The 27462-nt window shown below is 41.8% G+C and overlaps 1 protein-coding gene across 2 annotated transcripts in view; it reads left to right on the plus strand.

The window, feature by feature from the left end:
• Positions 1-27462, plus strand: part of EVA1A (eva-1 homolog A, regulator of programmed cell death) — a 211515-nt gene that overhangs the window by 61745 nt on the left and 122308 nt on the right. The window contains exons 3-4 of one of the 2 annotated variants that reach the window (XM_033004958.1): positions 8592-8715; positions 24599-24751. In XM_033004958.1, the coding sequence (XP_032860849.1) occupies positions 8592-8715; positions 24599-24751 (277 nt within the window). Of the gene's footprint in view, positions 1-8591; positions 8716-24598; positions 24752-27462 lie in introns of those variants that run through there. The other variant, XM_042803272.1, reaches the window with a different exon arrangement.

The following is a 27462-nucleotide window of genomic DNA, read 5'->3' on the forward strand; positions in this document are numbered from 1 at the left end:
GTTTAATAGGGGAGCCTAGAGTTAGCACAAGCCACATGAGATATATGGCAGGAAGGAGAGAGAGATTTGTGCTGTATTTGTGAAGCATCTTTGAGATATTTTGAAGACCTTTAATAATAGATGCTAATTTGGGGCACTAGTGCTGTTAATTAACAGTCCTGTCTGCTACTGGCTCTTCTGTACTTTCCTTGTGGAGTCCTGCAGAGGGTATTCCTGACTGCCAAGTAATAGAGAGCAATGTCCTTGTCCCAGGCAGGAGGGATGGATGGGGGACAGAGGAGAGAAACATCTGGAGCCTTGGTGACTCTGGTAAAAGGGACCCATGCAGTGCAGTGCAGATTGTCCTTCTTTGGCAGAGGAGGACTGTGAGGAGGAGCTTTATGGTGGCTGAACCATCTGTTTTGTTGCTTGTAGGACAGGAAGAGCAGCTGCCAGGACCAAAATATATTCCTCTTTCATCCAGGAAAGTAAATCCTTGAATATTAAGGGTCATTTAGGCATATTGAAGTCATGCAACTGAAAATGGTTGGCAGTAGGTAAGAGGGTGTTTATCCACACTGCATAATTTATGCAGATGAGTTGTTTGCCCACTAGAAAGTCTATGTTGGCAAAGCAGGATCATCCAAAGACGTTAGTTTGGGTCCTAAAGAGCAGAGCTTCATTAGCATGGTCCTGTGTGTGTTGGTGTCTGTCATGATCTCTAACTCCCACTTACCTTTCCCTGTTTGGAGCAACTGTGCAGCTGCAGTTGTTCTGAGCATGTAACCTAACCATTTTGAGAGCTTGAAGATTTTTGGTAGTTCTGTGCATTATGCTTTCACAGTGGAGTTTTCTTGCTGTGTCCCATGTCACCCCAATAGAGTTGGTCAAGCCCATTTTTAATCTGCCCAATATCTGATTTTTTTACGATGAATATGGAAATAAATTACATTGCTGCACAACAGGGGGTGACACAGGAATTTCTGGAGAGAACTTTTACTCCAAGGAGATCTGCTGGGGACCATCCTCATCTGCTTTAGCCTCTCCCTTATGCCATGGTTCTCTTACCTGTCACTCTTTACTACTGTGGGGACATCTCAGGAGATCTTGCCTCTGGGAAAATAAGGAAGCTGATAGATACTGCAGCAGTGTATGTTTATTCAGATGAACACATAAATGCTGGCACAGAGGACAAAGGAGAAATAGGATTGTTAAGTGTTCTGCACTGCCTAATTATAAGTGCCTCCTGATAAGTGAATAAGCCAAGCTCACAATGCCCAACTTATGCCTACAAAAATACATGGAGACACATTTATATTTGAAGGAAGCTGCTCAGCTGAAAAGGAGGAAGTTTGGAGCAGTTGGCTTATAAAGCTTTCCACAGATACTCATTGCTGGGTCAGTATTCCTGTTGTCACTTGTTTTCGGCAATAAACTACTCAAGGTCTCTATGGAAGAATTTTTAATGGTTGGCCTAAAATTATTGCTTATTACCAGAAAACTAGATTACACTTCACAGCAGATTACCTGTAATACACTCATTTTGATAAATTGACAGAAAAGTAAAACCATAGCTCATTTAGAAGGAAAACAGAAAGCCTGGAGGAAAGCTTATTTAGAAGGAAAATAAAAAGCCCTGGAGAGGCACTTATCTGTGGTGTTTCTGCTTCCAGATATTTTTCAAAGACATTGCAGGCTAACTTCTGGCTTCACAGTTGCATGTACTGAAATCAGCGGGAAACTGCACTTCAGAGGGCAATGTTTTACCGTGTGACTTGTTTCCCCAAGAGGAGCTGTGCTTAGAAGGTGCTCTGGGGCCGAGTCAGGAGTAGAAAGATTAGCCAGTTTGGTGAGAGAATGTAGGCATAGCCTGTGGCCTGAGTCTCTTTCAACACTCTCCGGGACAACCAGTTGTTGGTGACAAGAATCACTAGTGCTGCTGCTGTGGTATTTCCTTTTGTCCTTTAAGTGAGATACAGGACACCTTTGCTGCCACCTCTCCTGCTGTGTTCCAGCAGCGGTACAAAAGGAAGCAGATTCCTTGCATGCTAACCACAGGATTCCCTGAACCCTTCTTCATTTTTATTTGCATCTACCAGGAAGGTTTCTGTGATAGAAAGCAAAGGGAAGCTGATCTCTTTGGTGATGGAAAGATGAGATAAACTTTCCAGTAGCTGCATGACTCTCAAAGCATGGGCCAGCTGCTGATCACAAAATGATGGGGCTGGAAGGTGGGGGTATGTGTTACTGTTTCTGAAAAGGGTTTTATTTTCCCCAAGTATTCTGGATTAACAGTGTGGCAGAGTAAAATACAAAGTAGAAGAAAATGATCCAACTGCTCTAGCCTTCTTGGTAGGCCAAAGACAGTGGCTACTGCCATGTCCAGCCCTAGATTATCGCATGGTCCCACTGATGTAAGAGCCCTAAGTGTCCTCAACAGGAATGAGAAAGGGCCCTTTCTCATGACTCTGAACAAGGAAAGTTTCAGTCACAGAACATCAGAGAATTAAAGAGCAGATTGGGCAGCGCTTCCTCAGACTATATTAATTACTTTGCAGAGAATGGTGAGCAGTTTGCTCAGGGTCCAGGAGAGGTTACTGTAGTGCCAAAGTTGCTCTTAAAAATCACAGAACCAGCGCAGCTTCATTCATGAATCTTGCCCAGGCTGAAATGTAATTCTGGCAAGCAGCTCCCCAGCTAATTATTTGCAAGTAGAAGAACTGCTTGATGCAGAGGTCATAGATAATCTCTAAATTGCTGTATCTTTGAAATCTTTGGATTGACTGAAATAGCTCATCAGAGCAGTGTGATTATGTTTTTCAGAAGAAGCGACAGTGGAGGCAGAGGTGGCCGGTGCAGCCTGTCTGCCTGATGAGGCAGGACTGCTCCCTGGGGTGTAAGCTTACTAATGCTTTGTTTACTCTAAATTTAAACTTTCCAAGTCATGGGGCTTCCATCATTGCCACTAAGACCCTGCTTGACAGTGTAATGGTTTGCTCTCAATGATTTTTTTTTTCCACTTTGTGTTCTAAGCTTTCCCTTTCTTTTATCCCATGACTTTTGGTTATGCATCCTTTTGTATTTCTTCAGCATAGACCTCCTCTCCCTTTGAAGTTGACCCCGCACACAGATTAAGTTTCCTACTGTTAGGAAATGTAGGTAATATTAATTAGGTGATATCTGTAATGCAGCTTTTATAGGATCCTTCTATTTGCTGAGCATTTTCCTGCTTTTTGTGTATTGCTGCTTCTGGGCTCTTTCAAGGCTCTGCGAGAGGAGCTCTGGTGAATCTTGCTCTCATGTTGTAACATCCCACCCGACGGCTGCCCTTCTGGTGTTTACTACTCTCATAGCAGAGCTGGTGAAAGGGAATGTGTGCCCAGTTTTCAACTCTTTATTTCACAGTCTTGTGTGTTACTGTGAGTCACCAAATGTGTGAGCATAGTTCCCTCCTGCTGACTCTGCTGTGAGCATTACAAGGTCCATGGGAGAGTGATAAGAGATAGCTAGTATAGTAGTAATATTTGCCACAGATAAGCAGTCAGGATTCAGGGTCTTTGATCTCTTCTTCATGTGATGCACAGTTTGAATGTGGCAATTTGGGCAAAGCTGAATTACTTTCTAGTGGAGCAGGCTGGGAAAGTAGTTGATGAAGACGTAGGCAGGTAACCTGTATCTCATCAACATGGGTTTCACTTACTCATGTAGTCTGTCCTTCCCTGTTTCTGATCTTTGAAAAATCTTCTTGCTCCATGGACTTCAGTAATTTGCATGAATGAATAGAGATGAAGGTGCAATCATCAGATAATTGGGAAAAGGACCTGTAAATAAGTTTGCAACTTGAAAGTACTAAGTTTACAGTGTGTTTTAAAGTAATACTAACAATCAAGGGTATATAAAAGAGTATCAAAATTCAATAGAAACGTGACATGAAGCCATTATGAATGCACTGTGCTGTGTGGCTTTGTAGGGAAAACCCATGGTGCCTTGTTTGTTATATTTAGTTCTTACCATTGCAAAACTCATGGAGGTGCACCAGTATAAATGTTGGTGTAATTCCACCGTAATGGCTATACTTGGATTGAACTTGACCTAAAAATGATTAATAATGTTTTTTAAAATTACTGGTATCTTCTTGTGTAAAATTCTTATTACAAATCTTTGCCCATCTTCATTTGTCTGCACACAGCTCTGATCCCTTCATACAGTTTGCTCTCTGAGTTATTCTCCTCAGCAACATACAATTTGGGCAATTATTTAGTGGGGTTCAACTGTGTAATTTCATGCCTGGCTGACATTCCCTACAGTCATCCTTATGTTCTTTTGATGATGGAGGCTGTACAGAGAGCAGCCCTGTGGCAAAATCCTAGTTCCCATTGAGTTTCATCATTGGCTTCTAGAGGTCCAAAGTTTCTCTCTAAGTGTGTTGAATCTATGAACTACTACAAGGGACTAAGAACTGAGATAAGTTTAATTGCCTTGGGTGTTAAACTCAGTTGTGGCTTATTTTAAGCTTGCAGGGGAATAACTTCTTGAAGAGTGATTCAAAGAGACAGAATAAAAATGAATGCACCCTGGGGAATGGCTGAGGACAGCCTTATTGCAGAGCTTGCATCCAGTTCCAGATTTAAAAGGTTGTTATCTAATGAGCACAAGCAATTACTTAGCTAATGAGCACAACAAAATAAGCACGAGAAATGCATTTCATCTGCAATGCCCACTAGAAAGACATGGTTTTGAGCTGGAGGCTGCCCTTCCTTTAAAACCTGGGTCACTGCAGTGAGATTAATCCAGGGCATAAATCACAGGGGTTAGATTAGTAGTTGTTTTTCTTGAATTCACATTTCTTGGTCCCTTATCTCCTCTAAATCTTGCAGCTTCTTAGCTCAATCATGAACCAGAAAATGGAATGGGTTTAAACAGCCACAACTTCCCTCCTGTGCACTGGCTGTCAGCCCTTAGGCTTGATTTACCACTGGAACGCAATTACAAAATGGCACAGTGCAATTAATGTGTCTTCCCTCCACTTTCATGCCAGACAGGAATTCCTCCTCCATCTTCTTCAGTTGGAATGATTTTTATAATATAATTTAATCCAATGCAACTTTATTTTGCATTAGTGAGGGGTCTACCAGATGGCAATGACATAAACAGCTGATTATATATCTCAGTCAGGGATGATTCTGTGTGTCTACTACTATTTCTATGCAAGTTCAGATTGTTTGTGGGCCTCTTTTTGTTTGGTCTTGTGGTTGTGTTTTCTCACCTTTACAGCTGACAGTGACAGCTAGAAGAACAAGGTAGACGTAGAATGAATTGCCTAAATTTTTCCAGCCATTAAAGCCTTGTGAGCTCAGGACATTCCCTCACTATCAAGGAAACTCACAGCTTTTCTGGTGTCAATCTAGCTGAGCATCTGCAAATACTTCAGCAATGAGATCTGACATCTGCCAGAGCTCTGATGCTCCCTAGAAGTATGGTTTCTGAGAGTAAGACTAGAAAGTCAAGGTCTTGGTTTGTAAGGGCCCCTGTAAACACCAGATGCACTGGTCTGGCAGGGAAGTGGGCCTGTAGTAGACCATCTTCTCACGTGTGATCTGTAGTTGCTGTGTTGGACAGTGTTTAAGAAGATGCTGGTATATAGCACATACTGATGAAAGCAGTGGGGAAGAAGATTTCTGTGTATACAAGGATAGGTAAAAATTGTATGTGCAAGTTTTTAAGCTAATGTTAGGGCTAGTGTAACATTGTTGTTTACTTTTAATCAAGAACATGTCACAGTCAACCACTGCTAATTTTCTTTGCATTTTTCCTGATGTATTTATCTGAGCGTTGAGCATATTTTTTTTATTTTATTCTTTATGGATATATTTCATTACACCTAAGACATTACTCAAACACTGTGCAGGAAATCAGAAATCTTAATGTTTTTTTATATTTGCAGGAAAACCGTTGCCCTTCAGAGGGAGGCATGTTAAAATTACATGAATGAAAAGGAAGTATTGATTCCTCTCCCAGCATGAAATTACTTCTCAGAATCACAGCTGCTATCAAATTAAGTTGAAACTGTAGCTAAACACTAAAACCAACTAGTAAAAGGCATATTCAGCCTCAAGAACACTTGCCTTTTTCTATGGTCTCACAATGGCATAGATTACTTTTGCTCCTTAATTTAGGTACAAACTTCTCCCTCAGGCTCTGTGTTACTTTGCATACTGCAGGAAGTAAACTCAGGAGGTTTTACTTATGTAGAGTACATGGAGAAAGCAAGAGCTGCTGAAAGTTGGAGCAGAGCAAGACAAAGTGACAATATGTGAAGGCTGCCCGTGTTCATTGTTCTCTGAGGTTGGTAGGTAATTGCCTTCACTCCTGGTGCTGAGCCTAAAGACAGATGAACAAGTGCTGCTTAGGCATCTAAGCTAAGGTTTTCAAAGATGCTTCTTGGTGGCCAAACTCAGTCTCTGCAAAACCCAGGGTGGTTTTCCCACTCGTTTTAATAGCACCTATTATGCAATACTGATGGCTTTTGAAAATCCCATCCATCTGCTATGAACAGGTTTGTTGACCAAAAACCCGAGTCTGCAGCCTTTGAGATGAGAAAGCTTCCCTTGTGGGAAAGAAATCATTTGGGTTGCTGCTTCTTTCCCTTTGCTCCATATTCTTAGCACTGCTTGGGTGTAAACACAGGTGTGGCTGTCCAGTACCAGGAAATCCTTTCAGGTCCACAGTGATTTGGAGAGGATTCCTCTCCATATATGAAGCACTCAAGAGTTGTTCCAGTTGTTCTTTGCCTTTTGAGATCAAAAGAGGTATCTGTGTAGAGGCCTCACTTAAATTCCTTTGCAATTCATTGGATTTTCCATTAAATTGAATTTCACATGCTGAGTGAGCAGTCAACCCTTATGAGCCTAGAGGAAAGAATATGCTGTTTCTATGCATTTTAACGTGATGGTCAAATTGGGGCTAATGCTCCCAGGCACCTCCTTTAGTGTTCACCTTTCAGCCTTTCCATCCTAAGCCCTGTATTTTGAAACAAGATGCCTGCATTTTATTACCTTCATAAGTGGAAAACAATAGCATATGTTCTCTGATTGCTATAAAAGGCCTGAATTGTTTTGGTTTGAACTTTAAAATTAAGGTCAGACTTGAGGTAGGCATGAATTCTTGCATGTGTCAGCCCAAAAGGTGAAAGCTTAGGAAGTTATGAGCAACCACAAATGAGGCAGTTTCAACTGGAACAGCTGTTGTTCCTGTTGTTCAGAGGGTGACATTCAAAGTTATAATCCTAAAGATTATATATATTATGTTCAAGGAGAACTCAAAAATAGAGAGTAGTCACTGAGGCAGAGAGAAAATTGGTTTGGGTGGCACGTTGTAAAGGAACAGCCTTTATGTTAATGGCACAGGGATAAGATTGTGGGAAAGCCCAAATATCGAGGTGGATGTAAGAAAAGGGAACAGGGAGAAGACAAAAGAGACCAGGGGAGTCTAGAGGAAATTCTGAGAAAGGATTTTCCAGCTCCTCCTTGCAAGTGAAAATTAATTGTTTTGGGACTGGAATTCACAGCTCTGTATTGCAGGGACTTAGCGAGGGTGGTGGATTACCTCGCTCTGTGGTCTCAAAATGCTCTGACAGGTTCATGTGTGTCAGGCAAACATTATGGTAATTTTAGCGCTTTAGGGGCTCTACAGGAGAACATAAATACCATCTAAGCCATCCAGCTGAATTGAAAACTTACTTACTGCCCCACTTAATAGCATTCTCTCCCCTTACTACTGCTTAGGAGGATCATAGGGTTAAAATAAATCATTAATCTTCCTTAATGAAGCTATTTTCTAGCAGGAGACAGAATGTCTTGCCCCTGTGGATTCTGAGATGGAGTTTTTATGAGTGTTATGAATGGGGAAGTGGGGAGCGAACGCTAGAGGAGAAGCAGTACAAAAAAGGGGATAGGACCCAAAATTCTGGCAGTGGGAGGACCCTCCAACTCACAGGCCCATGCTGTGTTTAGCTAAAAGGAATGTGATACTCATGGGGGAGGAGGAGTGAGCCCTATTAAAAACTGACTAAGTTGGCTGTGTAACAGTGTTCCCACCACAACTACTAATTACTGGAATACCAGCAATTGCCAAAGCTTCTATATAACTGAGACAAGAGTTGTCTTGAAAGCTGTGGTTGAAATTGTGCATCTCCAGACAAATCCAAAGAAGAATGGTGGTGGCAGAGTTTGGGTCTCTGCTTTTAGCTGTTGAGGCTGATCCCCGTCTTCAGACATGCTTTTCCTGGGACAGTGCTGCCTTATGCTATGATTAAATTGCATATAAATCCTTCAAAATCTCTGTAACCGTCCCAGTGCAAATCCTTCCTTTTGCATGCATGAAAGGGAAAGAAATCATGCCCCTTCAAACAGTGCAAGACTTAGTCCTCTCCTAGTCCGCGACTCCTGCGGTACCTATTGCACTGAGCACCGTTGCCTGCCTCGTGTCAGGGCCAGTTGAGGAGGGAAGGATGGCCCTGCCATTCCCCAGCTTGTCACCATTTGACCATCCCTTTGGTGGAGATACTGAAGTGCTTTTGTTTCTCTGTTTCTTGTATGCATCCCTGGCTGCAGAAGACGCTGGACGAGTGCCAGGACAGGCGGAGCTGCCAGTTTCTTGTCAATAGTCGGCTGTTCGGTGCAGATCCGTGCCCTGGAACCGGCAAGTACCTCATCGTGTGGTACAAGTGCAGGCCAAGTAAGTATCTCACTATCAGATCTGTTTGCTCTGGCGAGACCAAAGCGTTTTCCTACTTAATACTCACCAGAGAGACCTCCTAGGACTTTTTGTTCCCTTCCATCTTTATTTTTGGTGTAAGATAACTCCCTGGGTGCAGAGCGTTTCTGCTCTCCCCCTTGCTTGCTGCCTTGCTGGGATGCTGCTGCTCCAACTGCTCCAGCTCCTTCCTCCTTGCTGGCAGCCCGAGTTGCAGATTGTTTTTGCAGGTGCCAGCGAAAGCCTTTGCCAACGCTGAGCTCACGCTGTCGGCGGTGGGTGGGCTGCTCCTGCTCCTGTCTGCAGCCACCCTCCTCCTGTCCCGGTGGGCTAGTGGGACTTGTCGCCTCTCTGCCTGCCCCTCCAGAGGGAGTGGGAGCTCTTTACGTGGGCAAAGACTTCAGACCTGGATGCCTAAGGCAGGCACTGGAGATGGTGGTGCAACTGGAAGTTCACCTGCCCACACGGTGCCATAAGCCAATTTTTAATTGCTCCCAGATCAGGCTGGGAAATGTTAACCTGTGTTTTGCCTGATCTCATTAACTGTGTTTAAATTAAATGGGGCTGGTGCCTGGATACTGGGAGCTCTGCAGAGGAGTGAGCCTGGTGTGGCTTTGGCCCAGGACAACCAACACCTTCTTGGCCAATTCCTGTCCCCACTGATGGAGTTAGCACAGCCTGGGCACCGTTCTCCATCAGTGCTTTGGAAGCAGACACGTTAGTTTGGAGACAGATAGAGTTTGATGCTGGCCAATCTGCGCCAACTGTTTTCAGACAGAGAACAGGACCTGACTGTATCTGAATTAATAGTCTGGACATGGCATTTCAGACCAACCCAATCCCAAGCTTTTTAGATGACGAAACTAACATGGTTCCAGCATCACATCAGCAACATCTTTTAGGAAGAAATAAAAAAAAATAGTTTGCACAGGGAAGAAAAACTTATCTGATTTCAGAAAAGGTTTGAAACAAAAACAGAAACATTCAGCCTCTGTCAGCAGATAGAAGAAGACTTTTTGCCCCAGCACGCAGAGACCTGTGCTAATGAAATGAAGGGATCTGGCAAGCTCTATGAGGAATTCAAATGAAAAGTAGGTAATGAAGCACCTGCATTTGTTGTGGGGCTTTTGTGAGTGATTGTAACATCCCTTGTTGGGTGAGAAATGCATCTCCGAGAGGGGTGATTATCAGGGTGTTCTGACAAGTCCTCCTAAACCTGCAAGTTTTGTATCAAATCTCACTTTAAAAATCTGACTACTGAGGCCTGTGCTGAATTTATGAAGGTACTTCAGGATCCCATCTATGCATAAATGTTTATGGCATTCTTTGCTAATTACAGATATGATAGAAAAGAAGGAGTTGGCATATGTGTTGGGTAAGCGATTCTTCTGAAAGAGAGCATGGGAAGCAGCTTGAAAACATTTCACCAAGACATTTTTCAGTCAGTGCCAATTTTTCAGGGTGAAACGGGACAATCTGACTCAAATTATTGTTTCCTAGTCACTGGGAAAACTTTTAATCAGAAACCACTGGATTAAAAACAAGGATTCAAATATGTGAGGATTAGCTTTGCACAGAGATACCAGGACATGGTCAACCTTTTCTTGATGATTCAAAATGTTAAGTTTGAGTCTCACAAACAGAATCTAGTGTTTGTATGAGTTTGATAAGCCTTTCCACCTTTCTGTAAGGAGAAGGATAATGAAGGGACAGAAGAAAGATGGATCCATAGAATGCAAAATACAGGACTATGGGAAATTTTGGTGGGCTTTTTCGGCTATTGAGTATTTGAGCGTTGCTTATGAGCTGCAAATGAATATAGGTTTAAGAGATGATCCCAAAACCTGTGGTCCCATGAAGTGTTGGTCTGCTCCAGAAAGTATGAGCATGCATAATGTAACCAAAGGGCACCAGAGAGTCCTGTCAAGAGCTCACTTCCTGGCACATGGTTTGATGTATAACTTTATCAGAAGACAAATGCAATTTTTTGGGTTCTGGTCTTGAATTTGTCCTTCTTAACACTAGACATGACAGAAGTACTTCAATAAGGATCTATTTAAGGCCTGAATTGTCCTCTAGAGACACCTATTTCTTTCCTTTGCTTATTGAGGGATCCTGATGTACCCATACTACGGAAGTAGGTGTCTTGGTTAAGTGCCTACCTAGGTAGAATGAATGTGAGTTTTCCTGTACACAGGTATGGGAGGTGCCTTGGGAAGTGGCCTGCAGAGTTTGGACATGACGTCTTTAACATAAAATAAGGATGCCCAAGCCCTCCCACTCTGAGTCATGCTGGAGCCTCAAAAGGCCTCTGAATATAGGAAAGTTATTTATAACTTGCTTGAAAGAAAGCAAAACTGAAGTCAGTGGCATTTACTTGTACCTTTGCTGAAGGATAACTAGATGGTGCAGGCATCCCCTCCAGCCACTGTCATTGCAGTTATGCCTCTCTGACATTACGTTGCATTTGAAATCTAGTGCTTTTGATGCTTGCTGGCTGTATGGGGTTCACTCACAAGCCAAGGGCTATTTTGGTTTCTCATGGGTGGAATTTCAAGGAGACAGAGGAAACTAAATCATGCTGAAACTGAAAGCCCCAGATTTTCCAAGTGATGGGGTTCCGTGGAGCAGGGCAGTGGGGGGAATCTCTACTACACTAATCTCTCTGAGACTGCTTTCTCTGGAAGCAGGGAAGAATCATTCAAAGGTGTTCACCTCCTCTAGAAATTCAAAGAAACACTTCAGAGGAGCGTATTCTTAACTAGAAACAGTGAGACATTCAATGGGTTGTGTGTTTTTTGGGAAGTCTTGTGCTAATTATGGGTCCCCTCTGATCCAGTAGATGGATCTGGGCTCTAGTGGACACTCATCCTGCATGTACAAGACTCAGGTATGTTAATGGGACTGCTTTTAAATGTCAGGTGTTTGGCAGTCCTGAGTATTCTCTGTGTCTGTAAACAAATAAATAAATTATATGTGTGTATACTTTTTAATGTACAGAATGTTTAAGGAGACCAGAAATAGTCAATAAAATGCTCTATTCTGTACCTCAGTTTGAGGTAAGTGAGACTGACTTATTGCTGCTATATGTTTTGAGGGCCAAGGTTCATCAAAGTGTATAGAGGTTTAGGTTTTATTTTCTTTTCCCACAGTGAGTGGGCCTTAGATTCTAATATGCACCAACCTTTGGGAAGATGTTCAAATGCACTGTACAGGTCTCAGCAGAGCACAGCTATGACTTGTGCTTCTAAACTTGGAGGTTCCTCTGCAAATCATCTTGCTATTGACAGCCTCAGTGGCGAGCCCCCAGAGGGTCTCTGGAGGTCAAGGTTGGTATATGTGGCTGTAGCAGGGAAACCTGAAGTTGTTCTCTGATAGCGTAGATGTAATCTGGCATTTAGCACTGGCCAGGGATGATTTCCAGGGAGAAGTCTGGATACAGCCAATGTGTGTTAGAGGCTTAAAAAGTTTCTGAGAATGGCTGTGGGCTGTCCCGTGCCAGCTGGGACATATCCCATTGTCCAATGGCTCTGGCCTCAGTGCCAGAGAACTGGCACATTTACTTTATCAGGGCCAATATAGCCTGAGATCCACACCCAAAGCACACTGAAACCTAGGATCAAGTCCTGAACACACAGAGGACTTCAATCTCTGGGGTACCTTTCAGGATCATTAAAAAATTGCACGCAAATCCAATTATTTCTCAGGTAACATGCTGATTTGATTTAGACCCATTAAGTGTAATTACCGGGTAGGCTGCAGGAACATATAATTAGAGGGAATTGACATACTATTTAATTGGTCTAGCATGAATTCCCTCTAACTGAAATCTGAATTCACCAATATTATTCAAACAATTCAGTGTTTCTTCATCCCCTTGACTTCAGAGACAGAGAACCGTGTAAGATCGTGTGTTATTGTAAGCTAGGAAATATTTGCTCTGTGTGCCAGACTTTCCGAAGGGGCTGCACAGTCTAATCCTGGCTGGGAACAGGATCTGTGGGGCTGCCCAAGTCTTGCTGAAGAAAGAACTTCACTTCTCTGCACCCCGGAAATGCCATTGCAGCTGATTTTTACCAGGGTTGGTTGCTGCTCTGGGCTATTGTACAAGCAGGGATCGACCTGCTCCTGCACAGCATCTGTTTGCCCACAGTGGCTTTTTGGTTGTTTGGTTATTGTTTTTACTTTGCTATTTCAAAAGTGCCAATGGTCCTGAACAAAATGGGGACATAAGTGTTACCTTTCTCTGCAAATGCATTACTTAGGATGAGGTGTGTTGTCTGAATGGCCATTTGCTGGCAGTGCTGTCGAGAATGAAGAGGGCTCCTACCCTGCTTATGTGGCTTCCCCCATGAGTCCTCCACGTAGTCCCTATCTCTTGTCTTCTCCTCTGCCATTGCCACACTGTCCTGGATGCACCATCTGCTTCTCAGCTCTGAACAGCCTAAACTGCAACCTCCTGTAATACTGTAATGGTATTTTCCCTTTTTCCTACTGGGCAGTTGCTAGTTTAGCTTATGACTTCAAGGACTCTGGGAGAGAGAATCTCTATCCAGTGTTTTTTCTTTTCTTTTCTTTTTTTTTTTTTAATTAGTTATTATTATTTTTATTTAATTTTAAAATGCTGCATTGAGCAGCTGGATGTGATAATTGGGGGGCTGGTGGGTGTGAAGCCTCCCTGTATTAATCATCCCAGTGATGTAACAAAGTGTAAATCCAAACTTTGCTGCACTCCCTTCTATTCACAAACATAAGCTTAAAGTCTTTGCAGTTTCTGAAAGCCTGGATTTTGACCTGGGCTCCAATTGCAGCTCAATTCCCTCTGTAACAATACAAAAACATATTTGTGAAAGGCACATCAAGGCTCTGAGAAATGCATCTGGGAAGAAAACTTACGTTTTTTGCCAAAGGGTGAAGTGCCAAAAGTTTGTGAGGTGGTAGGAGGAGGAAAGGGCATCGGGGAGGTCACTTTATTCTGGTTCAGAACCTGTAGCTTTGATTTATGGGAAAACTTTTGTGCTGAGAATCAACCTGGACACATGTTTTGAAGAGAGCAGGAAGTCATTCTCTCCACCATAGGTTTAATTCTACTCTAAGAGGCCCAGTTAATTCTTGTGAAATGTCAATTACTTTTTTTCAAGCATAGGAATACCCATGCTGATATCCTTACCAAAATCATACTTAGGTAACTTTATTTTTCTTAACAGAATTTTAATTAGAATTAGAAAATCACTGAACTTTAATTAGGAATTAATTCCTACTAGATCATCTTCTTATAAAAATGTCATCTTCAGATTTGCTCTCTCTATCATATAGTAATGGAGCTACCATAGTATGTCCGTCCCAAGAGTGTCTGCCTTTTGGTGAGGATGTGTGATTTTTTTTTTGTCAGTGGTGCTTCAAAACCTGTACAAACAGCCAAATACCATTACTAGTGACAGAGCCTTTCCAGCTATCAAAGAATCACAAAAGCTAATTCTCTGTGTGGATGGTTCCCAGTTGCTGGTGAATGTGAAACTGTCTTATGTCTCTTGGGGAACTGGTCAGGTCTGCTCATCAGATTTCAGTTAGATTGACTGAAAAATATAGAAAGGACATTTTCAAAGGGCCATCGAGGTTTGCAGTGAATGCATCTTGTTTACCTTTTAATTTCCCTACAATGCATTCTTTCACTATTGAATTTAGAGTGGGCTTTGCCATTGACTTTGCTGAGGATTACACCTTTTCTGTTAAATTCAGTGAACACGTCATGAAAAGCCTGGTCTCATCACATGTGCTCAAGACTTTCCCTAGGCAGAATTTACAAAATGCTGTGAGCAAGAGTGGAGGGCAGTGGAAAGAACAGAGTCTTTGTAGAAATTTCAGATGAGAGCAAAGAGGGACCTAAATGTATTCCTGGTCCCTTTAACATTAGTGATTGATTTTAGTGCTTGGATAGATTGGTAATTCAGTAGTTATCAACCCTTTCAGAAAAGCATTAATCTCCTTTGTAAGACAGGTTTATTGGTGGCAGGAGAAGTTCACTGTATTGTTCGCTGCATTGCATTTTGGTGGGCCAGGCTTCCCAAAGCAGCGTGATGAAGTGAGGGCTGTTTAATAGGCACATCCTTCTGGCCCAGCCACCAAGGCAACAAAATAAGCCTTTTACCTCTGCATTCATCAGCTTGCTCTTGCCTATCTGTATTATTTCAAAACTCTTAAGGTGGTGCAGGGAGTGGAAATTTATAAGGGCAATAAAAGCTCAGGCAGCAAACGCTGTGGTGACAAAAAGGTGTAAATAAAGGAATGTTATAAATAACAGAGGACAGATCCATCAGCCTACAATTGGGGTTAGAGAATCTTTAATACTAACAATTAATTTTGTTTTAATCTGTTGATGCATAGAGATTTTGAGGTGCTGTCAAATAGCCCTATCTCTGTAGCACACTAATCACTTGACTGTCAGGAGCAGGATTAAGAGGAACGCATAATTTCATTGTCAGCGAATGCAGAGATTATTGTTAGCCCCTGCCCCCACAGAGAAGGAAACTGCTGCTGACCCAGGAGAGTTAAAAAAAAAAAAAAAAAAAAAAAAAAATCCCAGTTTTCTTTCAAACCTCATCAGTCAGCCCTGACTGACATAATAAGGAGCCAGTGAAGACCAGAGTGCTTCCTACTGATAAAGGTGGAAAGATTCCCTTTGCTGGATCAGGTCTCCAGTATCCAGATGTGAACCACTATAAAAGACAAATTCTGAAATCTGCCTAACTTGTATAAATTATAGAGCTGTGACTTTTATAGATCCGGTTTGTTCATTGACATTTAAGTTTTCTGTGGGGTCCCAGGAAGAAAGCAAGGGTAAAAAATCCCTTTTAAGCCCTAAATTTTTAGTAAAGGACAAGGAAGGCGTACACCATAGTCTTACTGTGCTGGGACACATGGGTCAATAGCATTGCTAGGAGGAACTGGGAGCCCTTGCCCTCATGTACTTCAGGAGATCCAGCCCATCCTTAGGCATTTCGAGCACCTGTGATACATTTCTGTGCTGATGATGGGGGCTGCATTGTGGATGGAGCTTCAGGTGTCATGAATGGCTTTGTCTGCTGCCAGAGATAAAGCGATCTGGGAGCCTTCTCCCCAGAAGAGCAAGGGGATCTTCTTGGGGCAATTAACCAGAATAAACACAAGGAAATCAAGTTTTTAAAAATGAAACCCATAAATCTAAATCTCAACATGGTCCTACTGTGGTATAGGTTTTCCAGCTCTGAATGATAGATTTCAGGGTTTTATGGCATACTGATGAAGAACTGAGAAGAAAAGCTTGTCCCAAAAACCAGTGTGCTTATAAACCAAATTGAGATGCTACAAAGGTTTGTTTTTGTGAAAGTTTGGAGCTGTTATATTAAATCCACAGTTTAAACCATGTGTGTAGGCCTCACAGAACAGGGTAATAAATTTATACTGCAGGAGGTCCTGTATGTGGACTTATTAAAGACAGAAAATATAGATCAATTTCTCTGTTCAAATTAATGTCTCTTGGAAAAAAAAAGCAGAAAAGAGTAAATCTTCTCTGGGGTAGAGGCATGGTAAGGAGCTCTTTCAACATTTTTTCAATATCAGTCCTACACTTTATTTCAAAATAATTATACATGTTTAAAACACGTATCTCCTGATATTTTCAGTTTTTCATCATCCTAATGGTGCATCAAGCTTTTCTCGGTTACATGCTTACTTTTTTCTGACTGCTTAAAAAGTGCTGGAGGTTGTCATCTAATCATGTCTCTGGCAACTGGGACTTGTAAAGCACCTGTGATAAATTTGGGATATTTGGGAACTGTATTTCTCCCAGCTACACTTTTTCTTCTCAGGCAAAGCCACTGAGGGAATACTGTGTGTTTAATTATTTAGGACAGTGGTAAACTAGCTTTTAATCTAGTAGGCCTCATTTTCCCATATTTTCTGCTCTAGACAACCCCATGGATTATATGTAAAAATATCAATCAGGTATCCTTTAAATGTTCTTGTGTCAGAATTATTATCACCATTATTTTAACATTGGGAGGAGACTGTTTTAATGATACAAGACTAAATTCTCCCTTTCAGCTATGTTAAGAATAACTTTAAGAAGTATTACTCCAGATTTACACCATCACTGGAAGAGAAGAACAAAAGTGCCATGAGCAGTGGTACTAATGAAGTCTTTGTCCTTACATATTCAAGTAATTTCTTCTTAGTGCATCCCTCCCATTCTTCACTACAGAAACAAGGTGTTTCACCATGCTTCCTATGTTGCTTCCTATGGTGTAGCTATCCCATATTTGTATCCATGTTAATTGTCCAGGTATTATATCCATGCTGGTTGGCTGGTGGGATAGTGCAACAATTACAACCAGCTTTGGCACTGATTTGGCTCCCTTCTGTAATTGTTTACCAATCCTTAAAAAACATATAGGGACTTAACTACATTTGTCATCTCAATATTTCTGACAAATTTCACTGAAATTTAGCCAGCAGGTTCTTAGGTCCTTGGAAGGATGACTAATAAATGATGAGGCAGAGATTTAGGCAGCAGAACACCAGTCAGTCACAGCTTCTTTGGAAAATCAACCCAAATTAATTAATGGAAGAAGTAAGATAAGAATTAAATTTTTCCCTGGCTCCCAAGTATTTTGTTTAACTCCCATCTTGCAGTCTAGCATATATATTTCAATATTGTTCCCTTTACATAGAAATATACTTCTGTTTGTCCAACAGCAGAATGCAACTAGGTGCATCTGAACTCTACTTTGGAAATTAAATGTAGCAGTTAATTTGCAGCACTGCCGGACTTTTCACAACAGAACATAAAAGTACAACTACTTCAGACTAATGAAAGTGACAGTGGGGAAAAGCACCTTTTAAACATTGCAAATTGGATGGGTGCGTCAGGAGCATAATTTTAAAGGAATCTGACAAGGTTGTTTGCAAGGAACAGTCTTCTTATTTGTCAGAATGGTTTCAGACCTCCAAAACTTGTCACTCTTGAGTTTTCAGGGTACTTCTGAAGTTGGCAAACTGCCTATTTGATATAATAGTGGACTGTCATCTGAGTTCTGTCTTTCAGAGTTTCAGATTAGCTTCTGCAGAAGTAAGCGGTGCACTCCATGCCATCGAGGGTAGCTAACCTCAATTTCTAAAAGTCATATTACAACATCTTCACAAAAAGTTTCCCAAGGGAAAATTGAACTGAAGTAATGCTAAAAGATATTTCTGTGCAAATGTATGAATTTGTGATATTCTCACTTTTTTAATGCTCCAAATTAAAGGGGACGATCCTTTCCAGATCTTGGCTGTTGAAATGAGGGAATGACCAGGTAGCCCACAATTTAAGTGCTTGTGGGGGAGTCAGATGAAAAGCTGTACCTGAGGACTCTGGAGACCTTTGCTGTCCTGGAAAGGTTTCTTCCACTCAATCCTCCCTAAGGGAATGCTGACTTGAATTGAATATGGATTTATTAAAATCCCAATCTGAATGGAAAGTTCGCATTAGTATCAAGTTCACACAGATGAGGTAGAAGCTCTGAGACTCAGGATGTGCATGTTGTAAGTGAAAGGAAATTGGAAGAAAACAAAAAGCAAGGACCCAGAGCAATGTGCACTGGTCTAAAGAATAGGCATTTGCCACTGTGAGAAATTTCTGATTTATGTTAACTGATTTGCATTCGGGGACTTGGAGGCCAGAATCTGTTTATATCTTACAAAGTGTAGAAGAGGATGCAAAACTCAGATAACAAATGCCTGCTTGAAATGAAAAGTAAATAAATATTCAAACACAGGAATAGGAGTGTGGGGAAAGGGTTTGACAGGGAGCACTGACTGGAAAATATCCTTTTAGAACAGTTACCTTTTTCACAGTGTAGGAGTTAATGAAAGCTGTCTGAGGCACCTTTGCTCCATCTGCTTTAAGATGTACTTATCTGTTTTAATTTTAGGAGGATGGACTTAGATCTACATGCACTCCAAAAAAAATCTCTATATTTTACAGATGATCCTGAGAATTTGCTGATTATGAGGGAAAATAAAAGCATATAAAAATGAGGGTCACAGGTTACAAGGAAGAATACAGGATGGGTGTCTCCAAGATGAGGTGTTCATGGGCAGTTTTGTTGCACAGGCACTCTTGTTCAAGGATGTTGCTCAGAGGTGTCTCCTAGTGTTTATGAGGTTTCCTGTCTTAGAGACTCATCTTCCTAGTTCCTCCAGAAGAGATAGTAACAGGTACTCACTATACTCCTCTCTCACATGATTAACAGGATCACTGGAACAGATTGTCCAAGCAAGTTGTGGAGTCTCAATCCTTAGAGGTATTAAAAACTTGAATGGACACGGCCCTCAGCAACCTGCTACTCCAGTTGACTCTGGTATGAACATGGGTTTTGGCCTAGACAGACTCCAGAGGTGCCTTCTGTCCTCCGTGACCCTGTGAATTATGGTCTGAAGTGACTACATCCACAGTAAAGAGTTTGTATTTCCATGGCTAACTCTGTAATTTGTCTTTTCTCTTTAAGCTGGCACAAAAAGTTGCTATATGTGGTGACTTTTGCAGTGTAAGCATTCTGCCTAGACATGTGCTGAAATGAGCAAAATCTCACCACATGTGAGATCATCATATTTATTACTTGGTGGTGACTTTCAGGATCCATAAAAGTTTGTTGAATTCTAACTTGTGACTAAAAGGTTGGGTATTCTACTTGTGCCATCTGGCCTACTGTGCATCTCAGCTGTTCAGCCTTGCAACCAATCCACATCTGATAGTTTCAGTAAGAGACGTAGATAGGAAGAGTGACATGGAGCATTGGAGATGTATCTGCCATGAACACAGTTCTGGAGAGAGTGGCCGAGTTAAAAAGGGAGTTGTTCCTATGTCCTTTTTCACACACCAACACTAACCACCACCTAATAGTGAAGTATTCATTTATCAATTAAAGGTAAATAGGTGTTGATGGAATGGCTGGAAATAATGAAGAGTTATGAATTTCATGTCAAGAAATGTTCTTTGTTTTGGGTGGTATGCAGTGGAACAGCTAACAAAGCTGGGATGAAGGTGAGCAAGGCAAAAATTGGGCTAAAGTGAAGTTATTGGCTAATATGAAGTGCAGTTCAGTTCTGAAGTGACACTTTGGGTGCAGTCTCATTAATTAGTTATAAACTAGATAATATAGTCTTCTATGGGAAACAATCCTGACCTGATAAGTAGGCAAAACCATCTCTGTTTCCTACAAAATCTCTTTGCTCAGATCACCAACTCTGACTTAAATCCTTTAGGATTTTTGTGAACAAGACAGATTTCTGTTTATGTGTATTTCCAGCTCTTTGATCTGGGAAATAGGGTCAACTGTTATGCACTGATAATGTGAAGCATGCATATTTTAATTAGCAAAACTTCATAAATTTTTCCACAAGTTCTGTTGAAAAATACAATTTTAGTCAAGGTAGATCTCTGGCATTAATGCATTCCATCACTTTGTTAGACAGAAAATCCTGTTAGGAGCTTGTGTCTTGAAGGTCTTGCAGATATTGAGCCAATTGACATTTGAGCTTCCTGATCATGATAATTCAGAAAATCGTCCTGGACCATAGGTGAAAATATTCTTAAGACACTGGGTAAATGTATTTACTGCAGATCAATACTTCAATATTCTTGTACACATCCTGTAATTACAAAGGGTCTGCTTGTTCACTTTATTGTTTGAGAGAGACAATTTTTCCATCAGAAACATTTATAATTGTTTTCCCTTAATTGTTCTCCTATGTTATAATCATGTCATATAATGACCTTTAAAAATGTGTCTAGAAAAGCCTGCAGCTGTTCCCTTCTTGGTTTCTCTCTACTGAGTTATATTTAAGCCAGTGTCTCTGAAAACAGGCAGTAATAAAAGGGATATTATCCTTAGCAAATATCTTAATCATGGTAAATCTCTGTTGCCCTACAAATGACTGCATGGGGGATTAGAGTTGAGTAAGCCATTTGCTGAATATCACTGCCACCTTTCCTAGGCCATTTAAGCATGTTTAATTTTTCAGGGTGAAACATGAAACCCACTAATACAAATGTTTGCATTTGGACTGAATTATATCCAGACTGTAACAGTTATAGCAGGCTTAGGACCAGATTGTGACTGATCTGTAGGAGGCCATTCCTTCTTGGGAGAGTGAGAGAAAAAAATGCAGATTTGTTCCCAGTCCCAGCTCTCATATCACTTACGCTGCCTCGGTTCTTTTCAATATTTATATAAGGCTATTATGGGTTGAAGTACCAGTAAATATATGGATGATGCTTAGCTCTGTATTTTTTTTTATATCAATCACAGTCCTTACCATCATCCAGTGCCTGGGAGCCATCAGTGTCTGGACGAAAGACAGCTGGCTTTGATTCATCCTGGCTAAGATGGCAATACTATGAAGCAGAAAATATTGTCAGGGACCTGTGTCCTCTGTAACATCACTTTCTATCTGCTTGTTTATGTAGATTTCTATCAGGTTGCCCAGAAACACTGAGAGTATCTGTTCTTCAGTGATCAAGCTTAAGGGAACCTTTTGGGAGTCTGAAATACATCTGCATATTTGATCCTTTCTTTTGTCTTCAGTTTTTCTTACTTTTTAAGAAAGCAGTGTCTTCTCTGTGCCAGCCCAGGGGACTGCAGCCCTGACTATTCTGGACTCAACCAGAGCCTTGGGAACTGACAGCTCCAATAAATGTTTCCCAGGGCAGAATTTAGTGACCCTGAGGTGGCATCTGTTTCAGGTGTCACAGCCCTCTGACTCCACGCTGCAGTGTGCCAAGACCACATCTCCCATAAACTGCACTGGTTCTCAAGGAGTGTGCACCTAGATTCACCTCCTTGGTGTAATATCTGGAACCACCCATCAGGCAGCTTCCCCCGTAAGCCCTGAACATGACTTCCCAGAGTGGCTTCAAGGGTAAGAACTGTGAATGTGAGAGGCAGAGTTTTGCTGTTGACTGTCTCATGACTGCCAGGCTGACTTTCAGCAGAGATGTGAATGTCTGTGCATACCAGTGTCTTCTGGGCTAAATGCAATACTGTGTTTAAATGCCAGGCAAGTTTCCAAATAACAAGCCCTGACTTTGAATGATCAACAGAATTTAATAAATATTCTAAGGACCTTAAATGGGTCCACAGGACATGTGGTTAAACAATCAGTTATGCTTGTTTATTAGGAGATGTATCTAATAATAACCAAACCAGAAGAGGAAATTGAGTTAGTTCTTTGTAAAAAATAAGGCCTTCACAGAGGACCCTGGCACTCACACATTAGAGACTTCAAAATTGATCTTTTTCTAAAGTTAATCAACTATTTAATATTTCAACCACTTCAGCCAGTCACAAGTACTCTCCCTTTCCATGATATTGGTTTAACATTAACTATGTATAGCTTGTCTATTGCAGATTTTTGTGCCTTTAGGTTTTAGCTTGAATCCACTTTTTTTCCTAAGGAAAAAGTAGTCTATTAAGTCTATAAATTTCCATTATACCCTGTTAAGTTTTACACTGTACAGCTAGGTTAAAGCTTTGATCCCATTTCCCTCACAGAAGAAACAAAAATCCTATAGGAGACAATTACAGGTGAAGATGATACCCCTGAATATGTTCAGTGTATTATTCAGATGCCTTCATGGTGATTGTGGATGAAATACCTACACAGATAAAATGATGATTGATTCTTCACAGCTGTATGAGGTTTCTCTCTCCCTACATACTCTGATGTTGAAAAGAGCTTCTATCCTGATTCCTGTCACTGTTTTACACACTCAGCTGGTCATGGGTTTATCCCTGTAGATATTGCTGAAAGATATGCGTTCTTCACATAGATACTTACATGACTGAGCTAGGTCTTAATTCTGTCCTCATCTGCAGGGGAGGATGGAAAACACTTTCCCATTCAGTAAATGTTTTAGAGGTTTGCAAGTGCATTGGGATAAAAACTGGAATCTTTCAGAGTTTTTTGTAAAAAGGTTTCAGAATAAGAAGGATGATTTCATACTGGAATAGTGTCCAGGGTTAAGATTCTCATCCATACTGTGAGGGTTTGAACCAGGGTTTTCACATTCCAGGTGGCTGCTCTGATCACCAGGTAATAGGCTGTTTTGAGGGTGCTATTTTTTGACTTTGAGTAGGAATTTCCAAACTGAGTGTGAGAAGTTGTTTATTTTCAGACATTTCTTTTAAATCAGCATGTGCCTGTTTTGGTGTAATACGTGTTTTCTCCATGCAGTTTCTTCTGAAAAAATCTAACCTAATATAGAAATCAGCCCTGCTTTGAGCACAGGTTAAACCAGATGACCTCCTGAGGAGTCTTCCAACCTAAATTCTTCTATGATTCAACTCTGGTGGAAAATTCCTCTTCATCTCTGATAAGGAAAAATGATTTTTGAACCTATAGTTACAATTCAGTCAAAAATGTCACACTAAGTGCTAGCTGCCATGGTGTAAAGACTTAAGTATTAAACTATAAAGTGATTATTAACTAGTGTTCTCAGTTACTAAGTAGTTTGATGTATATGGACTTTGCATAAGCTTTCATATATATATATGTGTGTGTGTGTGTGTGTATGTGTGATATTAGGCATAGAGAGCCAGTGACAGGGAGAGGCAAAAGTCTATGCTAGTAAATGATACAAGGCTAGAGGCAGCCCCAGGCACTAGTTGATGATTATCTACACTGTTTGGTTGTTAGTGTCCTCTGTGGCACTATTTTGACCTGGTACAACTAGGAGTATTTCAGATGAAATGACTGATCATGCTTGAGAGGTTACCATGGGTCAGGGACCCTTCCCGTTAAGGAACTTGAATATTGTTATGGCTACATTTCTAATGGTAAATAACATAATCAAGTGGAAGGTCACTCTACAGAGTCTGGGGAGGTTGATGTTATATTCCTGTATGTGTCCTGGGTTGGTTGGGGTGACCATAGATATGCCACTTCAGTTTTCTTTGTCTCTTTCTTTCACACTTGTAGATGTCTAGCTCTAAAGACTCAGCTCTTCAAAATAGTGTTTGTCTTCTGTGGTGTGTTGGCAGACATACATGGGGAGGGCCTGTTCTAGGTTGGGACCTCTAGAGGTTCCCATAATACAAATAATATTAGTAAAGAGAAGGGAATGACATGTGATTTCTTATGAAATAGTTGCCCAGTCTCCTTGACAGATGTAAACTCAGTGACTGTTCTGCATGCAGCAGCCTTACAAAAGCAAGAGTGTAATTTGTATTCTTGGACTGACCATTTCAAGAAGGATTTGGTGAGCAGCTTTGCATATCTGTATCTGCAACAGTCAAGAGCAGCTTCCATCATTAACAAGTTTAGTATAGCTCCTATTGAATCTGCCAAGAGAGAGCTGTGTGAAAAAAAGCTATTGAGTGTAATTATGTTTGCATTTGAGCTGCTGTGATGTAGAATAAATGCTTGGCACATAAAGGGCTGATCTGTGGGTGAGAAAGGTACCTAAAGATGGGGTTTTACCTTCCCCTGCCACAGGCTTCTAGTAACACCATGTGGAAATCACTCAGTTGCGACGCCTCACTTATTTATCTGTAAAATGAAATTATTGGCTATTTACTGGAACTGACATGTGATAGGTTAAAATATGTTTATTAAATGTGCTGACAATGCCAGAGAGAGAATACATAATGCAAATGATCAGTGCTACTCTAGCAAATGCAGTTATAAGGCTGGGATTGTGCTGACAGCTGATGTGCACCTCTGGGTGTATATCCAGAATCGCTTCTGCCTCTGACAAGCGCACACCACGGGGAGGTGAGAGGGGTCCCTTCATGCGGAGTGCCCGCCTCTGGGTCAGCTGAGTAATTAAGTGTTTGTTTCCTTCCAGATGAATACAAGAGTAAAGTAGCCTGTGAAGATGACAAGCTGAGGCTAAGCTGTAAGAAGAGCATGGTGATAGCCATTTACTCTGCTATCTTTGGAAGGACACAAGGAGGCAGCCTGGAGTGCCCATACCAAAACCTAGGTCTGCCCATGATTGGTAAGCAGGGGAACAGCTCGACAGAGCACACTGATCTGGGCAGGGTTATTTCATTTTCTGTCACCATGATAAAGCTGTTGCAGATCCTGACTAGGAAAATCAAGGCTGGGACATGCAACCTGCCATGGTTGTGCTCCTGATGCGTGGTACCTTGTTAACCAGTGGTGAGCTTCATCATGAGCACCAGAGGTTCAGCCAAATGCCTTAGCCAAGTTACCAAGCCGCAGACTTTTAGCAGATTCATCAGTTTATATGCTTGAAGCTACTCCTTGAATTTCTTGTTCAATTTTCTGTCCTCCTGGTAGGTTCATACACTGATCCTCTATCTATAATATGGAGGACCATATTATTGGTGTGTCATAGACCATCTGTGGCTAAGTCAAGTCTTGACATTGCATTTAAACTTTTACTGAGGTTAAAGCAAGGGGTGGAAATTCAAAAAGCAAGTTGTTAAGTTGCATCATGTTATGATCGACTTCAGTACCTTCAGGTAGTTTCTTTAGTCTCAGGCTATCATAGTCTCTTACATTCATGTGTTAAAGATTGAAAAATTTAAAAACATTCACTAGAACTGTCTGCTCTTGAGACAGTGTGAAATGACTTTGAATAATTTAGGCTGTGGCAGAGAGGGCAACTGTCTCCAGCACAAAATCCTGTGGTCAGCATTCCTCATCATCCTCTGCAGAGGTGAGAGAGACTTAACTGGTTTCCCAAAGGAATTGCCTTCACAGTGGGAAAGGCTTCAGGAGTGGCTGTACAGGAAAGCTGGAACTGCTGCTATTGTCCGTGATGGTATTTGTTCAACTGTATCTGGGGATCTTTGGCTTCACAGCTGCTGATCCAGTGCCCTTAAGGAGTTAGATGCTATTCAAATGGAAACATGTGAAGTGGCTGCTTGAAAATATGATACGCAGATGATGGGTGTCAGTAGGGAACCACAGGTAGAATCAGGCCAGTCAGGTTATTTGTGCAGCATAGCGAGTGCCTTAGTTGTGTAGCTGGGAAAATCTGAGCACTTGAAGCACAACTGAGTAGTTCAGGATCTCCTACCCTGTCCTGTTGTTCAGATGCATGGCAGGAGAGTCACCATCTTTTAACAAGTTACCTCCTGTCTCCTGAGGTGACCTGTGTCCCTGGATGTGCTCCTCTTGTCCCCCAGTTTCCAGGGTGCAGAAGCCGAAACAGATATGTGTTACAGGTTTTGCCTATACCTCTTTTATGTGGTGTTTGGGATGGGCTAGGAGTGTGCATGCTGGTTGCTGTGGTTGTTCGGCTGCTGGGTGATAACTTGGGGAGTCAGCAAATCAAGATAGGTTTCTAGCATAAACCTGAGAACACCACTCCTTTGTCCCTGCTGAGACAGCAGAAACAGGCACGTACGGGTGACAAGGTATTAGCACTGAGGCCTGCTTTTGAATGTCAGCATGAAGTAAAACTCTATGTGAAACCACAAAGGGTGAAGTTTTACTCTTCTTTGCCCAGATGCAAAGTCCTGAAACTAGTACTGGCTGAGAGCAGGGTATGTGGCACTAGAAAAAGGGATGGCTGTCAGTGGAGCTGGGAGAGCAAAGCTGCAGCTAAGAGGACAAGCAGTGAGGTGCGACAGCAGGGCTGCACGTGCCATACCACCTATAGTGCTTGTATGCCCTGTTGTTTTCAAACTGGCCTTGTGATCTCTACAAATTGGGATGTTTGCCCAAGGAAATAAGATATCGGATCCTAGAGTGTAGCACACAGGCTGCTGGTTGGACAGGCAGGGTCTTCCTCCAGTGTCAGCTCTTAAATTAAACTCGTTACAAGAGTGAGGCTCAGTAGAAGACAAGGTAATGCCAAACTAGTGGTGGTAATGCTGAGGTAGCTCTACACTGAAATCCAGTGCAATGTTTTAAATTGTGAACTGATGCTAAAAATGACTGAGTTGTCAGACAGGAGCAAATATCTGCATGTTTGGAGTTGCTGGCATCTCAAGTATCTGTTAAATCAGTGTGCTGCCGCTGGGGTGCTGAGGGGGTAGGTATGTCCTGCTGCATAACAGCAAAAGGAGGGTGAGAAGTGTCTCTGGGATGCCCTGCAGGGCTGCGGATAAGAGGTGAGGCACTCATCATAGAACGATGCCTTCCCCATATTTTCCCAGCCATTTGGACACTGTGTGTGTAAGACGAAAGACAGACAGTATAGCTGTTGATGCTGATGATTCCCTGCATGATGAAATCCTGAGTGGAGGGGGGGTGTGTGAGCTTAACTAAAAAAAATGTGAACGAGCAGGTGGTCTTTCAACTCACCGTACTCCATCCCTCAAATCTCAGCTATATTTGAGAGTGTTTGTCCAGGTCTGCTAGCATGTTCAGTAACAGCTCGCTGATCCTCTCGGCACGATGCTGCCAGTGCTACGGGCAGTCTCTGTTAATTGTGGCCTTCCCTTCATCTGTTGGTGTGAGCTGACCCAATGGCACAGAGAACTAGTGATGCAGGAAGGGGAATGTGAGTTATCACTTGGCCCCACAGGAGAAAGCAGTGAAGGATCCATCTGCGACCCAAATCAGCGAGAAGTTTATTCACACCGTCTTTCCCCACAGAATGCTGCAAGAAATAATAGTCCTGCCTACATTTGCAGCACTGATGTGAGGTGGGTTGTGCTCTCAGCTGCCACTAGCAACTGTGGGAGCAGCGTGCAGAGTCCCCCAACCTGCTTCAGAAACTGTACTCCTGCC

This window comes from Tyto alba, unplaced genomic scaffold, assembly GCF_018691265.1.
Source record: "Tyto alba isolate M040663 unplaced genomic scaffold, T.alba_DEE_v4.0 Super-Scaffold_40, whole genome shotgun sequence".
NCBI lineage: Eukaryota > Metazoa > Chordata > Aves > Strigiformes > Tytonidae > Tyto > Tyto alba.